Source organism: Hermetia illucens, chromosome 1 (genome assembly GCF_905115235.1).
Source record: "Hermetia illucens chromosome 1, iHerIll2.2.curated.20191125, whole genome shotgun sequence".
NCBI classification, from domain to species: Eukaryota; Metazoa; Arthropoda; class Insecta; order Diptera; family Stratiomyidae; genus Hermetia; species Hermetia illucens.
In genome coordinates, this window is record NC_051849.1 from 100,410,475 (window position 1) to 100,428,455 (window position 17,981).

At 42.0% G+C, this 17,981-nt stretch overlaps 1 protein-coding gene across 12 annotated transcripts in view; it reads left to right on the forward strand.

The window, feature by feature from the left end:
- LOC119656207 (kazrin) overlaps nt 1–17,981 on the forward strand; it is a 414,592-nt gene that overhangs the window by 355,754 nt on the left and 40,857 nt on the right. For all 12 annotated transcript variants that reach the window (XM_038062602.1, XM_038062657.1, XM_038062661.1 and 9 more), the window contains 5 exons: nt 12,418–13,230; nt 13,286–13,346; nt 13,409–13,593; nt 14,266–14,760; nt 14,827–14,988. In XM_038062602.1, the coding sequence (XP_037918530.1) occupies nt 12,418–13,230; nt 13,286–13,346; nt 13,409–13,593; nt 14,266–14,760; nt 14,827–14,988 (1,716 nt within the window). The remainder of the gene's footprint in view (nt 1–12,417; nt 13,231–13,285; nt 13,347–13,408; nt 13,594–14,265; nt 14,761–14,826; nt 14,989–17,981) is intronic.

The window sequence follows — 17,981 nt, forward strand, 5'->3', positions numbered from 1 at the left end:
TCAGTCCCTCATTCCGCCCTCGCTCCTTCTCTTGACTTTTTACCAAGCTTTCCAGAAGATTATTGCATTTTCATTCACTATGCTGAAAGTCTGTAGATTTCAGCTCGAGATACAACGAATTCCACGATACTTACCACATTATTTACGAGTTTTCTTTAGCGGGTGAGGAAGAACGTCGACAACTAAGTGGAGAAAGTGCTTGAAAAGTTGAGAAAGACAATGAAGAAAATATTAAAAAGGAATAAGTAGATGAGTATGGCACCGCTAATTGGAAAGTATTAAGATTTTGACATTAAGTGTAAAGAACTGCCCTCTAAACTTTTCATTTCGAAACTTACACGGAAAATCCTGTTGCTTCGAATATTTCGAAGCGTTTCATAAACATAATTATGTATTCCACGCCAATGATAATAAAATCTGCCATTCCTGAATAAAACCCCCGCGGCAATTTCTGGATGTAACTATGTATAATTAGAACACACCGCTTCTAAATAAGTCACTACGGTCTGAAGACGAATATACGCGGAGCGAGCCGTCTTGCCAACTAACAGAACTTCAACCTTGTTGTGTGGAATGTGGCAATCAGCTAAAACTTACCTGCCCCGAAAAGGGGGGCATTACTCGATACCAATGTCACCAGTCGACTGAGCAATCAACGCTCCTGGTGGGCACGCCGACAACCTTTATTCTCCCAACAAGGAAAGAGCGCGATCATGGGATCAGCCAGACAAGGGGTGCTATTTACTACATTGAAGGCAGCCTAGTTTGATAATTTGGTTTTATATAACATTGTAAATAAGTGCATGGGTACCAATTATTTCTTTTATGTTAAAATCGATTTTTTGGAGTTAACACCAACACATGCGTAGTAAAACAACCGAGTTTTGTCTGCGTTTTATATCGGTTGGCCGGACATATTTCCGTGATCAGCCCATACTTGCATGCAAGTTTCTATACATGGCATTATCTCTGAGTTCGCTTCGAGATCTCGTAGTGAACGGACGTGTTGCGGAGCAATTCAAGTGTTCTAGGAACGGAAAATTAAAAAGTGACAAAAGTGACGGAAGTGTTAAGTGGAGTGCTCTGTAGAGCAATTAAACAAAGGAAGTATCGTTCTGTTAACAATATACAGTGGATCTCAATATTATTGAGACACCGTACATTAAAGTATAATTTACATGCGATTGTTTTTTTCTGTTTTCTTTTAGTGAACCGAAATCCTGACATCCACGCAGGACGGGCTTGGGGACAAAATGTCTGCCAAGAGGGCGAAGACAGGGGGCCCCTCTGACGAAGGGGGGGCCCCTCTGACGAAGAGGGGGGCCCGAGCCCCGGAGACGAGAATCGAGCAAATCTGCTCGAGATAATAAAAATGCTGAAGGAGGAGATCGCGGAGCTCCGGGCAGAGCTCAAAGCAGAACGTGAAAAACGGCAGGAGAAGGAAAACCTGCAAGCCGGACAGCCCATTGAAGTGGACGACATCGTGGGATGTGCGTCTGCTTTCGCCGGAGATGTCTCGGGAGAGCCGACCAACTTAGAAGCCAGCAACATCGTAGCCGGCAACATTGAAGCCAACAACGTTGGAGCCAACAAAACCGTAACGAGCAACATCACCGTTGCAACATCGGAGGACGAAGACCCATTCAACTTCGTCACAAGACGTAAGTCAAAAAGGAGTAAGGTTAGTGCCAGAAGTGTTAAGATTAGTGAAAGCACTCCCCAGGCAAATATTATCCCAACCCCCGCTCAGAAACCAAAGAAGCAGAAGATACCGGTGATTACCGGATATTCATTAAATGTTCCTGTTCTGCTAAAGTCCCTTAAGGCAAAAGGGATGAAGGCAACGTTGAAGAACACGAGGGCGGATAAGACCCTCATTTTCGCCGAATCCATCGAGGATCACGGCAAAATCTTCGCTCTCATCAAAGAGCAAGGTTTGAACGCCACAACTAGCACCCCTCAATCCCTGAGGACGCAGTCCCTCATTATTCGAGGATTACATCGGGAAACCGATGCTGTAGAAATTCTGGCGGAGCTCAAAGCTGAGCATCCGCAGCTTAAAATCCGGTCTGTAGCCAACTTCCTGACAAATCAGGACAAAGCTCTACATAAGGAGAATCCTTCTCTCCCAATGAAGTCTCAATCGGGACTTTTTATAGTGACCTTCGAGCCCTCTCAAGAGCTCAACGACGCCTTCAAGGTGAAATACATTCTACACCAGAAGGTTACCTTAGAAAAAATTAGACCGTTGGGACAGATTCAATGTTTCAATTGTCAAAATTTTGGGCACGTTGCTCAAAATTGTACAGTTGTACATCGGTGCGTTAAATTCACCACAAAACATCCGCGTGGCGACTGCCCACGCCCCTCAACGGAGGTGCCGCAATGCTGCAACTGCGGCAAAGTCGGACATCCCGCCAGCTTCCGCGGTTGCCCAGCATATAAAGATATGCTGGCCCGAAAAGAAGCTGCCAATGTCCGCAAATCTAAAGAAGCACAGCAGACCAAACAGGCAGTAGCACAACTGTCGCAAAGTTTGGCCAAACCAGGCATATCATACGCTGAAGCCATGAAACAATCACTGCCCCGCGTGGCCCCTGCACCTCCACCTCCAACAAAGTCTCTCCCAAACCAGCCGGCTGCATTCCGTGAATTGGTTGGGGCCCTCACCTCAGCCAACACGAATGAACAACGGCAATTCGCTGCCATTAAACTTATTCTTAATTTATGGAGTTAAGTATCGTTACTTTTAACTCCGCGTCCCTTGTATCTCACGCCAAACGTGCCACTGCCCAGGTGTTGATCGACTCTCTGAAAGCAGACATTTATTGCGTTTCGGAGACCCATCTTAAAAGCAGGCATAACGTGAACTTCACCGGATATAATACCATCCGGGACGATAACAACACCGGCTCTGCCCTATTAATCAAAAAAGATTATGAATTCGAGGAAGTCGCCATAGACAACCTGCTAACCTGTTCCGCCGCGGCGGCTTTCATTAAAACGGCTGGCAATAAACGGATTCTCATTATCTCCGTTTATATTAGGTGCCAATCTAGAAATGAGGAACTGGGCCATGACTTAAAAGTCTTGAGCGATCTCCAGTTGAAATCTAATTACCTTGTCTTTGGAGGCGACTTCAACTCCAGGCACACTCACTGGGGCGACACGGCCATTAACTGTAATGGGAAAACCCTGCTCAAATGGATCCACGACCCTTTCGCGCCTACCAATCTCGTGATGATCTTGCAGAATTCTCCGTCAAGGCCCAGTAGTCAATCTATATTAGACTACTTCCTTCTGTCTATGGAAATGAAGCAAAGCTTTCAGGTAATATCATGTGATACCTTGCCAGGCATGTCCGACCATTTCGCGGTCAATCTCAAACTGTCCTCACCTTTTTCTCTGAAAAAGAGAGTAATGACCACAATTAGGTCTTTCGCCCACACTGACTGGGATAAATTCAGGGCTGAGTTAGCACCAAAACTCAACTTGAAAAACCTCTCAAATAATCGCAATCTGTCGGACAAAGAAATCGACGAGGCTATTAACTTGGCGTCTGACGTTATTGACACTGCTACACGCAGAAACTCTAAGCTGATAAAAGTCGATGAGTTTGAATTCAATTCTCTTCCACATGAGATAATGCTCCACTTGAAAGTTAGGCAGATTTGGAGGCGTAATCTTAAGCGCAAATTTCACGAGTACGGGAATAAAATAAATGCGGAATATAAAGCATTACTCTCCCGGATTAACTGTCTCAGTACGCTAATCCGTGGTATGGTGGCGACCTTCCGTAGCAAGGAATTGACCCGCAAACTTGCAGACATTAAGCCTGGAGCTAATATGTTCCAAAATATCAACAGGCTAACCGGGAAATACAAAGCCCGCAACTTTGTTCTAACCCAAAACAAAGTGCGAGTCTGCAGTGATGCTGAGAAAGCAAAAACACTTGGGGAATTCTTCGAGCGACAGCTCAACGCAACACCTCCGAGCAACAGAACGGCTCTCACTAAGACTGTTGATTCAACAGTCAGAGATTTCACTTCTAGGAACTGCTACAGAATCACGTCTTTTTTTGCCCAGAACCCTTCCAACAAGCCTACTGATTCGAGCAAATTTCTGAGTTTATCACAACTCACTGCTATTACCCATAACCTTAACGGTAAAAAGTCAGCAGGCCCAGATGGAATTACGAATTTTGTCTTAAAAAATCTTCCAGTAGCCTCCATTAAGTTCCTGCTTGCGGTTTTTAATAACTGCATTAATAATGGCTACTTCCCATCCACCTGGAAAATAACCAAAATTATAGCCATTCGCAAAGGAGGTGTCTCTTGTGAACCTGGTAACTTCAGACCCGTTTCACTTCTATCTAACCTGGGGAAGCTTTTTGAGAGAGCATGGACCGTGGGGCTGGTCCAACACTACAATCTTAACAACATTATTCCAGACCATCAGTTCGATTTCCGTGCTAAACACGGAACACAGCACGCCCTGAGCTACCTCCACGATACTGTGGCCAGCAGACTTAACGTCAATAACAAACCCACGGTAGCTTGCGCTCTGGATTTAGAAAAGGCTTTTGATTCCGTCTGGATAAACGGGCTAATCTATAAACTGATCAAATACGAATTCCCAATCCCGACTATCAGACTTGCCATCAGTTTCTTCGAGGATAGACATTTTTACGTCAGTGTCGGAAATGAGATTTCCGACCTCTTGCCGGTTACTTCTGGGGTGCCGCAGGGATCCATTTCTGGTCCTACTTTATACAATATTTTCACTGCTGATGTTCCCTCCCCTGAGGTCGGTACAGAGCTTATTCAGTATGCCGACGACACACTCGTCTACTCCTCTAATTTTCGCCCAGACAAGGCAGTTAGCGATATAGAGGATTACTTGGTTGACCTCTGCTACTACTACCAGAGCTGGGGTATTAAAATTAACTCAACCAAGTCACAAGTCTGTATCTTCAGGAGGAAATCTACATACTCGGGATCTAGATCTATCCACAGGAAGGCTAAACGCCTGAAACTGGAAATCGGGAATACAATAGTAAGAGGGTCGAAATCGATCAAATATCTAGGAATCAATTTCAACGAATTCCTAAGATTTAACGACCATGTTAAACTCGCCATTGGAAAAGCAAATGGTGCATTGCGCAAGATCTACTTTCTTCTTCGCAAAAAAGTGGGTCTAAGCACCAAAACTAAACTGATCCTATATAAGACTCTCATCAGGCCCATCATATGCTACGGAGCCCCTTCGTGGATCACTTGCTCTTCGAAAGCCATGGATAAATGCATGTCTTTCGAACGCCGTGCATTAAGACATTGCACTGGATTGTCTTACAATTGGAAGACTAAGAAGTGCGGCTGGAACGCCATAGTATACCGGCGAGCAAATATAGACCCCATTAGAGAATATATTCTCAACATTACGGAGCGGTTTTTCAATAAACTTGAAAACCATCCAAACCCAAAAATTAGAAGACTGCATGAGCAGGGCAAAACAATCCCACTAGCGACTTTCCTTAGGCCGTGCCAGATACTGAACCCTGACCTAAAATCAATAATCCTGTCCCTCTTCGATACACCTTGCCTGGTAGGAGTGCAAAGAGGCTAAGCACTATATGAATATTAAGTGCTATTGTATATAGTAGAATTAAGTATTTATGTAAATAATTGTAAGTTGTAATAAGGTAGATGTAAGTAAGTAAAACAAAACTTTCTCGCGTCATTAGTGCGGACGCAGTTTTGAAAATAGGTTAAGTAATGTTTTAATTAAATACAAAGCCAAGGAACGTTGTAAATTACAGTTTGTTTTTACACAATAAAGTTAATTACAGAGAAGGTCGGGTAGGCCAAACAATGTATAGCCACCCATTGTAATAATTCTAAGCTAGCTAAGCTAATTCTAAGCTACTTTTAAGCAAAATGTATCAGATGTAAGACACTAATTAGAAATAAATAAAATGAAAAAAACGAATGGCATTATCTCTGCGCGCGTGCGTAGTAAAACAACCGAGTTTTGTCTGCGTTTTATATCGGTTAGCCGGACATATTTCCGTGATCAGCCCATACTTGCATGCAAGTTTCTATACATGGCATTATCTCTGCGCGCGTGTTGCGCTCCACCCATTCAGTCAAAAGTAGGATGACCCAACGTTTCTAATATCGAACAACACATTCTGCACGTTCTCTATCCGCTCCTTCATTACAAGCACGGAAGGCAATCACGCCGTGCTGAATTTTATACATAAGTCTCTCCGTCTCAGCAAAAAGATGCCTAGCACGCATATTTATTCGACAAATGGAGACGACGTGTGGCTGCTAGGGGCAATTCAGGTGTTTAGTGCGAATTGCCTTCTGCTTTAGGAACACCCATATGAATTTTTTAAGGGAAGCCGTCATGGTGGTGGTAATAGCGGAAAATATGAGAGAGTTGACAAGGAGATCATCATCATCATAAACGGTGCAACAACCGGTATCCGGTCTAGGCCTGCCTTAATAAGGAACTCCCGACATCCCGCTTTTGCGTCGAAGTCCACCAATTCGATATCCCCAAAAATCATCGTGGCTGTTATCGGTTGTGACAAGAAGATAATCGGTCTTATGTCTACGAGGAACTGCACCGTGTGTTTCCAGGAAGCAAGGATGGAAATTCCTCTGACACACACAATATTAATGACCTGAATATCGCAGTCATTGCCCGTGATAGTAGCATATCAAGTATCTTCGACCATAATTCATTCACAATGCCCACATGCTGGGAGGACAACCCTATTCTTTTGCTTCCCTTACCGGAAACTGCACTACTCTGAAAAAAACTCTACTGGTTTTTCGTGTACATTGCAACCAGTCCAGACTTTCATCTAGGGGTGATTTTAGTTGCAGTGGCACCATATGAACACTTAGTCGAGCACAATCGCATCACTGACTTAGGATAGAATTCTTGGAGTTACTGGACATGAAACACCTGACCTGTGTAACAGATTCATCATCGAATAGCCCATATACTAGTACGTTTTTTGCAATTCTTTCCGAACCTCAACGGAGAGGTTTGAAGTAATATACTTTATACTCTCATCAATAAAACAAAAATTAAATCCTGAGAGCAGGAAAAGACATATATAAAGTATAGTTGGAGTTACGCCACTATGCAAAGCTATACCCTACCTGATCTCCTTAGTGACAGATCCGGGAACAGGCCGACCAAGGAAGCGCATTAAATGTCGTGAAAAACGAAAACTATCATGTTGAAATATCCTAAGTCTCGGGGAAATGCTAGGACGTTCACTTAAGTTGACGAGGCAGGGCGAACTCCGGTCCTGTCGCTCATGGACGGCGCCAGAACGCAAAGACATTGGTCCGGGCAAAACAAATACATGCCTACACGCGAAGTATTAGCATTCTCACTAGAAAGGCTGCTCTTTGGGAAAGTCGTATTGATTTTTGCGCTCTGCATGAAACTCGATGGTCTGGTGCCAAAAGTTACATCATAGAACGCAAACGCCGTGAAAATGGTTATAAGCTTCTCTATTTTGGGAGCGCAAACACTCAATACGATGTTGGAATTACTACCTCAGGCGGTTTCCGTGATGGCATTAAAGAATTCGAACGATTTGATAACCAGCTGATGAAGCCCACCATTATATCAGCTGATCGCAGTGGTCACTTTTTCACCACATACGAAACAAATGATCTGAAGCCGAGAAAGATACCTCCTAGCAACTTCTCGATAGAAAACCCTGTAGCGTGCCTGCTGATGACTATATCTTCATTGCGGGCGACCTTAATGATCACGTGATTAAAAAGGCATACGGCAACAAGTGCGCAATGATGGTGGCGAGCGTATAGTCGATTTCACAAGCAGTTATGGCCTTGTACTTTTGAATACATGGTTTTTCAAACGATTGTCCCATATTCCTACATTTTATAGTGAGAACAGTAAAATGCAAATTGACTATATCCTCATAAGACGCCAACATTTTACCACCGTCCCTTGGCCTTGGAAGGACGATCTCCAAATTAAGGTCCGTGAAAAGAAACGCCTCTACCATAAGTTTTTCGACGATAAAATGAACCGGCCGTGGATGGTCACCTCTAAATAGCGCGCCCAATGTTTACCACACGACACGACAGTTTTTTTGGAGCAATATTGATGTTTGGTGCTTTTAAGGGACATGTATTCATGTTAGCAGCCAATGTTGTGGAACAGTTAAATGATTTGACAGTTACCTCATTATTTAACTAATATGGTAATTAATTCAGTTGTTAATAGCACTAATAATAAAATATATATAATATAATATATATATATATAACACCTCAGAGGAAGGAGGGATATCTTCCAGGGGGATTCGTTGAGTCCCCTTTGGTTTTGTATGGCACTGAACCCCGTTTCATGGCTACTGGTTTTGCAATAAAGTATGGTCTACGTGCTAAGTGTGAACTGACACACTGGATGTACTTAGATGACATCAAGCTGTATGCTGGTACTGACGACCATCTTAGAAGTCTGTTGCGAATAATAGACATGTTAAGCCGTGATATTCGGCATGGAGTCTGGATTAGACAAGTGCCGAATCCAAGCCATTCGCAAAATTCATCACGAACCGCATACCGTACATAGCATTGGTGACCTCCAAATCGAAGCTATGACCGAGACAGATACAAATACAAATACCTAGGAATTCTGAAAGGAACCCATGCCAGTCGGCGATCTGAGGGAAACTCTGCTCTCCGAATTCCTGCGACGTGTAAAGCTGGTGCTAAAATCGCATCTCTCGGGGAAGAATAAAATAAGCGCGTTGAATATATTCGCTATCCCTTCACTGGCTAATGCATTCGGACTATTGCCTTGAACGAAGACCGATCTGGAAAACGTCCCGCGGCGGATACGGACAACTATATCCAAATTCCGAATGCATCATCCAAACAATGTCGTGGAGCGGATGCACCTGCCTCGTGACATCGGAGGTACGGGCGTGGTTGACGTGACGGCACACCATCATCGCCAAGTCGACTCGCTGCGCACTTATTTTTACAGCAAAGAGCAGTCCCTTGCATGCGACTGTCTGTAAGGCGGACTGTGGACTGACTCCACTTAACTTGAAGGATCGATCTTTCAATCCTCTGAGTGGGGTGAAGTCGGACCAAGAGAGTATCGATGAATGGAAGCCGAAGGTAATGCCCGGTAAACACGAGAATGGTCTTTCGCAACCATTTGTCGATTTGCATTTGTCGAACAGATGGCTGTGTGCTGGGGAGCTCTTTACTGAGACGGAGGGATTCATGTGTGCCATTCAGAACGGCGTGGTCACCACCCGAGCTTATAAAAAGCTCATCATGAAAGAATGGGTGGAGAACGACCAGTTCAGAATTTCATTTGTGGCTTTACTGTTATGGCAACATTGAACGAAAATATGTGGAGAAGAAGGTGAACCATGAGCCACTGGCTCGGGAAATCAAAGAAATTTGGCGTTTCGAACGGGTGGTTGCAGTTCTCATAATATTATCAGCTACAGGTATTGTAGCTAAATTCCTTACGGCTTCCCTTGATGTCCTGGGACTTTCGCATAGTCTGGTTCGCATAGTCGCAGAAGTACACCATTCTGCATACGTCCTCGATGTTGCTGGCAGTACTCGACGGATTCTCCCATTGACCTACCACCGGCCACTACTACCAGCGCCCCTTTAATTTTTGGGTAGGTAGGATCCTCCGAGCCTAAATGCTTGGCACTTAGTGTCAGTATTAGATAAAATCCGGCATCTGCCGAAATTTTGATAACCCAGAAATAAAACACGTCAACACACTTGTAACATTTTTAGGCCTAAACCGGGCGAGGCTAAACTAATATTTTGTTTAAGAATCGAGGGATTCCTAAGTCCGTCATCCACTTAACGACGGACCGGACCAGTTGGAAAGCAACATGCCGACATTTTTCCTTAAACCCCGCTTCCTCATTACAGGAAGGACACGTATCATCTTGAATAACCCCTATCCTGAACATATGCCTAGGTAGTGAATTATGAACAGTCAGAATGCCTACAATACTCCTGCAAATTTTCCCGCTTTTTGACAGGATGACCTTTGAAGTATGTTTGTTTGGTTCTGAAAGAAAAAGTTTGATGTATTTAGTAACATTAAGGCTCTGCCACCTGTCATTATGAGAAGTTTGTTCACTGTTTTTGATAGCAGCATTCGCCAATGCTCTTGGCACTCAAATTGCTGATTCCGGTCCGGGCATGGGAGAAATTGAACCCCCTTTTGCTAAGGCATCCGAGATTTCATTTCCCTGTACACCACAATGACCGAGTACCCAGGGGAGTTCTACTGTATTGAATCTAGAAATAAAGTTCAATCACCAGAGGAATTTGCACGCTTCTTCACTAGGGGAATTACCTACCTTGGCTCAAAAAGTGACACGGTGCAAGTTCCAGTAGACGAAAGATCGATTGCCTGCTTACCAATACCCTAGAAATTTATAACATATTTTATTAGCAAAAGGGTCAATGCGCACCTCATAACCAAGAACATTCTGTCTGAGGAACAGAAAGACTGCCGAGTTGAATCAAGGGGTTGCAAAAGGCAACTCATTATCACCTTGGTAGTGCTAGGATAAATAACTAGAGGCTAAATCTAAAGCTACTCGAGGTCCTACATATGTACCGCATTGATCCCAAACTAATCAAGTTTTTGGAGACAGTCATGAAAGGGCTGCATACCACCTTGTCAGTGAATTCATGTGAGGGTACCAATACCTCAGAGCCCAATCGCATATGGAAAAATATTTTCAGGGCGATTTTTAAGTCGCTTTTGGTTTTTTATGGCACTCAGGCCGCTTTTATGGCTACTGGATGATGCTAGAAAATAATAAAATATGGTCTAAGTAATAACTGCGAGCTGACACACTTGATTTACTTAGATGACATCAAATGATATGCTAGTACTAACGACCATCTTAGAAGTCTATTTCGGATAGTAGACATGCTTAGCTGTAATGTCCGGATCCAATTTGACAGGTGCCGAATCCAAGCTGTTCGCGAAAGTCATTACGAACCGCCTACCGGACATAGCATTGGTAGCCTCCACGTTCCGAATTCCTGCGATGTGTGAAGCTGATGCTGAAATCGCATCTCTCGGGGAAGGATAAAATAAGCACGCTTCACTGGCATATGCATTCGGAATATTATCGTAGACGAAGATCAATCTGGAAAATGTCCAGGGACAGACAGGGACCACTATGTCCAAATTCCGAATGCATCATTCAAATTCTGCCGTGGGGCGGAGGAACCTACCTCGGGACATTGAAGGCAGGGACGCCAAATCGCTCATTTTTACAGCAAGGGGCAGGTGAGTCCCTTGCATGCGGCTGCAACATGTGTAAGGCAGATTGTGGGTTGAATTCACTTAACTTGAAAGATCAATTTTCCAATCTTCTGAATGGAGTGAAGTCAGACCTGGAGCGGATTGATGAATGGAAGTCGAAAGGACTACATGATAAACATGGGAATTGTCTCTGACAGCCATTTTTCGATCAGCATTTGTCGCAAATGGCTGTGTGACGAGGAGCTCTTTGTTGAGACGGAGGAATTTATGTGTGCCATTCAGGACCACGCCACCCGGACTTATGAAAAGCTCAACGGCCAGTGCAAAATGTGTGGTTCGACGTTAGAGACTTTGAACAATCCTATTTCTCGTTGCACTGTTATGGCACCGGTGCAATCACTGGCGGGCATAATACTGTATGTAAGGTGAATCATCGAAACAAATAAAAAAGGTGAATTATGAGCAACTGGCTTGAGAAATCGAAGAAATTTGCCGTCTCCATAGGGTAGTTGTAGTTTTCATAATATTGTCAGCTATAAGTATTGTAACTACATACCTCACGGCTTCTTTAGATGTCCTCAAACTCTAACAAAATCTGGTTTAAATCATGCGAAAGCGCACCATTCTGTGAACATGTTCAATTTTGCGGTCTAATCTACTACCGGCCGCCACCTCTCTATATTTAAGTAGGTGGAACCGTCCGAGTCTAAATGCTTGGCACTTACTGCTAATTCAGTAGAATCCCGACTCGTATCGTAAAGAGACTAACGATTTGGGACGAAAAATCGGGAATACCAATTATCAGATGTACCAATTATCGGGTTTCCAGTGTATTAGGCATCTGCTGAAATTGTGACAATTCGGAAAAAAATATATATATATATTTTGAAAATTTATTAAAGTAGAAAATTTTGCAGGAAAATAAATTAGAATATACCGCATTATACCAAAAAATTTGGTGAAATTCACCTTTTATTAACACTGTTACAGTATGTAAGCTGTCTTTCATATTTAATGCTAACGTTAACAATACAATATTGCAATCATAAGAATTATTTCATACCCCCCGTTCTAATTTTACAGATTATGTGGCGAAACTTCGTAGTGAAAATGAGAAACTCGCCGCCGAAATAAGTCGACTAAGGAAGCTGCTGGAAAACTCACCAGATGGAGCAGTAGGTGGCATCGACTTATCTGATAGTAACAGTTATGATGCTCATTCTACAGACGGTAGCAGTAGTCGAGTAGACCGTCTTGAAGCGGAGTTGAAAGTAGCAAAAAATCAAATTGCGACTCTACGGGCAGAGCGGAAGAAATTAAAATCAGACAAAAGTGAATTAGTGACACAAGTAAAACAACTCTGCGGATCACTGCAAGACAAAGAGCAAGAGCTTCGCGACTTCATTCGGAACTTTGAGCAACGCATTCGGGAGACTGAAACGAATAATGCGAAAATTTCATCAGAGCGTGAACGTGAACGATGGTCCTTGCTAAAGCATGCGCGCGATGAGGCAGAACGATCTCTGGCTCTAGCACAACAATTGAGTGCCCGAGACATACAACTTCAAAGAACACAAGAGCAGCTCCAAGAAGCAAGGCGACAACTTTCAGGATGTTTATCCGACCAAGAAAGTCTCCTATCATTTGCTCCCCTAACTCCACCCTCGGGGCTAATATCACATATGGCGGGAACATCGTCTGGCATTGGAGGGTTCAGCGGAGGACCTGGTGATCGTGGTTCCTGTAGTGCCGACTCTGGTGTTCGGGGAAGCAGCGACAGGGAAAGCACCACAGGGGAACTGAATTTGAGTGATGGTGGACCATGTGAGAATGGACCTTGTATAACCGTCGATCCAGACAGCATATCATTGGTATCTAGTCAACATATGTATCAATGTAAGCAAATGCCGGCATTTCAAAGCTTTTCAATATATTAACAAATTATTTCCAGTTGGTACGCCGAAAGAAAGAAGTCCTACATTATCACCCCTTAATTCTGGTGCATACTCCAGGTAATACTATTAACGAAACCTAAAAAAAACCAAAAGAAAAAACATACTTGCGACATTCACAGATCAGTAGAACAACTTGGTTCTCCAGTTGATTCAGAGCCTTCAGCTTTAACCAGAAAGTTTGCTTCTAAGCCAAATGCTGGGACGCTAGGAACAAGATCAGGTCGAGGTGGAACATGGGGTAGTATATCAAGAGTATTTGCAAGATCACGAAACAAAAATAAAACGGCACCACAGGACTCGGAAAGTAAGCAATTCTCTCCAAATCAAATTATCATTAGTTCATTTATTTAAATATGATTACCTTGACCTAAGAGAACCTTCCTATTCTTACATTACGAGTGTATATATTTCAACTTAGAATTTTTCAACTTATTGGCTGGAGAAATACTTATCTAGATGCAGTTCGTTGACGCTCAATTAACCTTTTAAGTTTTTACTCAATAAAATTTTCACCCAAATAAGTCATGGGAGAGCTGTAAATAAGGTTAATATCGGAAAGTATTAATAAGGGTGGAAAATTGTACTTCGGAAATTAAAACTTTTCTCACTTTCTCAAAACTATATGCACGATATTCCAAACTCCAAATTTCCTTGTTTGAAAAATTGGAAGTAGTTTTTACGAAACTTTCGTGAAATACAACTTGATTCCAGTCTAAAGTACATCTGCAGTCAACTTTCACGGGAAAGTATTTCAGTATTCACGTATGTAAACATTTTTAAGCTAATATTACCTCAATTAAATTTAAATTGCAAAAAGAACTGCATCAAAAATATCATAGAACTTCGCTGCGAAAACTTTTCCAAGATAATTAGTTCCTAGTTTCGCCGGTTCTGCTTTCTGAGTAAGATTTTCGCTCGCTCTGCTTTCCGAACATAATTTTCATCAAAATTCCTCCTTTTAATTCAATTTCCCTAGTCACCGACTTTACCTGGAGCCCGCTCTCAGAGGAAGGCTACGCCGAAAAACTTCGTCTACTTCGAGAGGCATCCACCATCCCAATGGAGCGATGGCGAGCATCACAAGTCCTTGCTTGGCTTGAAGTGGCCCTGGGAATGCCTCAGTATAGTGTCCGATGTTCGGAAAATGTAAAAAGCGGCAAAGTTCTCCTGGAACTGAATGACACAGAACTCGAAACAGGACTTGGATTAACACATCCCATGCATAGAAAAAAGTTGCGCCTTGCTATCGAGGAACAAAGACGTCCCGACCTGGTGAGATATCCGACAATTGGCCAGTTAAGCCATACGTGGGTTGCCTCTGAGTGGTTACCTGACATCGGACTTCCACAGTATGCCGAGTCCTTTTTACATTCGCTAGTGGATGCCAGAATGTTGGATACGTTATCGAAAAAGGAACTTGAGAAATTTCTTGGGGTTACGAGGAAATTTCATCAAGCGAGTATAGTCCACGGTACGTGCTCCTCACGGGAGTTAAAACGGACTTTTTTAATAAAACTCATTCTTCCTCCGCTTATAGGAATACATGTTTTACGAATCGTGAAATACGACCGGCAAACTTTGGCCATGAGACGACTCCAGTCTGAGAATGTGGACACAGACCCAATCGTTTGGACAAATCAACGGTTTATACGCTGGGCGCGTTCTATTGATTTAGGCGAGTATGCTGACAATTTGAAAGGTATGTATGCCGTTTATTCTTTTTGAATTTCAAATAGAGTACCTAGAAAATTGACTCATTCTTAAAGAGACGAAGACAAATTGTCATACTCTTCGAGAGAAATTGGACGCTTCATTAATCTGTAAAAAAGACTATTCTAAATTATCATCGCCTGATCTAAGAACATAATAAAAAAAGAAAATTAGCAACAACTATTCATAATAGATTTAGAATTTGTAAATAAGAATAGAGGCGGCAATGCCTCACATAAATACTGAACAATAAAACGACAGTCACAGTCGGATTAATTTTTAATTTACGGTTTAAATTGTTTAGTTCCTAGAATTAATTAAACGACTGCAGCAACTACGAAAAATTTGGACAAGTGGGATATTTCCCTTTAGACTATAACAGAATGCACTTAAGAACGCTTACCTTGGTTAAACGCTTTCTTGATATAGTGGTGGCTCAAATACTGGAACACCCTACCTTCAAAGCAAATCGGTTCATTGAGTGAGTGTCTGTCTGCTACATGCATATTCTCAGAAACTTTGATGGGAAGGTCGGAGCTGTGAACTCTCACACATGCAATAAGTGACACCGTTCTACGTTGACTTTAAGGGGGTCATCCCGTGTAAAGGCCGTTTTTTTTTTTCCTTTTTTTGAAAAATTATTTTGAAGAACTGGATAAAGATAGAAACGTAATTTTTTCACCATATGTTTATTGATATCTCTAGTATATGTGATAAATTTTTCAGATTGATATCGTAGCTAGTTTCTAGAATACGTGTCAATTTATGCACCCATCTCACAAAAAAAGGTGTTTTTCTGCTGCCACGCTGGAGGGCGCTGTGTTCAGCTGAGGGAAAAAAACTAAACGGCATTTTAATGTGGACAATATTCCACGGTCCGCAAACTAGGATAATTGGAAAATATGAAAAGGTAAATTTTTGGTGGGCTTTTAAACTTAATTTTTTGAATTTTGGTGTTTTTTTACGGCTTTTTTATGAATAAAAAAAAACTACCCGTCCGATCGCAATTATCATAGTTTGCGGACCGTAGAAATATGTATTAAAGAAGTCGTGAAAATTTCAAAGAATTTGGTTGAATAGATTTTGAGCTATGGTGGCAGCCGATTTTCAAGATGTAGTTTCGAGAAAAACGCATTTGAAAATTTAAATGTGGTCATCAACAGTAAAATTTTAATTCACTATTAATCTACTATACCTGGTTCATAGAGAGTGCCCTCCGTTTCTTCAAAAAAGTCTCGTAGGGCCGATTGTTGCTCTCTGGTTTCAATTCTGGCTCTTTTAGCGAGTTCAGTCGATGATCGTTCGGACCGCCAAATTCGCACTTCATTACGGCGGTCGGCATAAACCTGACATATGTGACCAACTTGACATCCCATTGTCACTAGGATTTTGAGAATGCCATTGAATCCTTCATTGAAAATAATTACAGCCAGAAAAGTGGCTATTTCTACGACCCTGGCTCCAAAATGAAGGTGTTTAGGAGCGAAAGTTCAGATCAATGCATTTAACGACTCATTGTTATCCTGCGTCTCTGCTCCTAAACATCTGTTCAAGAGATCATCTCGCCACAAATTTTCGTAGATTGATTTGATGACTATTTGATCTTCTTCAGTCAACGGTGCCTTCTCATGGTTGAAACTATCCAGTTCTCCTTTAACTTCCGCTTTGCGCCATTTGCACCAACTGTCCTCGCCTGCTGGACAATTTTAATGCTGAGAATTTTCGTCTGTAGAACATTTATGGAAGAAAGTTGCCCAAATTTCTTGCTTTATTCCTTCTATCGAATTTGCCTATCGACGAATAGTTATCCCAAAAAATGTAGTGACGTCGATAATAATCTTATCAGCAAGTTTTCCAGCCCCTTTTCCACCAATGCCTTTGTGATTCTTCTTTGCATTTCTAAGCCACGTTCCCATTCCTTTCTCGACATGTCCTACGCATTCCTTTTTTACTACCACGTATATTTTATTATTTGCAGAAATACCGGAGAAAACTCCAGCAAAATCCAATATACAATATACAAAACTTGTCGCAATTGGAACACCCATGTTCATGCTTGCTAAAACTTTCTTTGCTGATGTTGATGCGAAGTCCTTTTTCTTTCCTGATAAGTATCGATTCCCATGAAATACTCGTTTTTTAGTGCGAGCATGACGTTGAACATTAAAGCGATCTCCGTTCGTACGATCCATTTAAAAAAATCACTGAACACACAAACAGCACAATACTTACAACAAAATATAACTGAGTATAGCTTGAAAGCCTTTCAGTGCTCACTCTAGACTGGATTATCCTTTTTATTCCAAACAGCAAATAAATTTAGATAATTGATTGGTTTTCCATCTTTTTATATTCATATCTGTGTTCGAATTTATAAGGCTCAGGTAAAAAACTAACACGTAAAAGAAGATTCGATGCTCTTTCTCATCGAGTACTCTAGCCGCGGCTGCAAACTCCTTACTTGTTTAACACTGTAATTTCTGAACGACTCGAAATATCGGAAAATCCCTTTGCCCACATATTCTCCACTATATACAGATACAATTCATGTAAAAAAAAAAATCGATTTCTCCAACCCGACACACGGGATGACCCCCTTAATGGGGGCCCCGATACATGGAAAAGAGATATGTAATTTTTTTTTGACCAAATACAACTTTCTGTGGTGGGGTGGTTAGCAGTTGAGATTAATCTTACAAAGGAAAGTGATCATTCTTGTGACAGGCCCTTTCTCAAAAAATACCCAAGTGAGAACTCTAAAAGAAGCAAGAACCATACCCATACCAATATCTGCTCAAATAAAGTTAGTAGTGGCATTTTACTCCGTTTTTGGGAAATTAACGTATGCAGAGATAAGAATTTCAAGGCATGGTATCACCAAATTTGATTAAAATACTACTATGTATTACTGACAAAATTATAGTTGGTGAAAATTGTCGTTTTTGTTCTTTGAAAATGAGTTTATTGCCCTCTTGAGGAGTA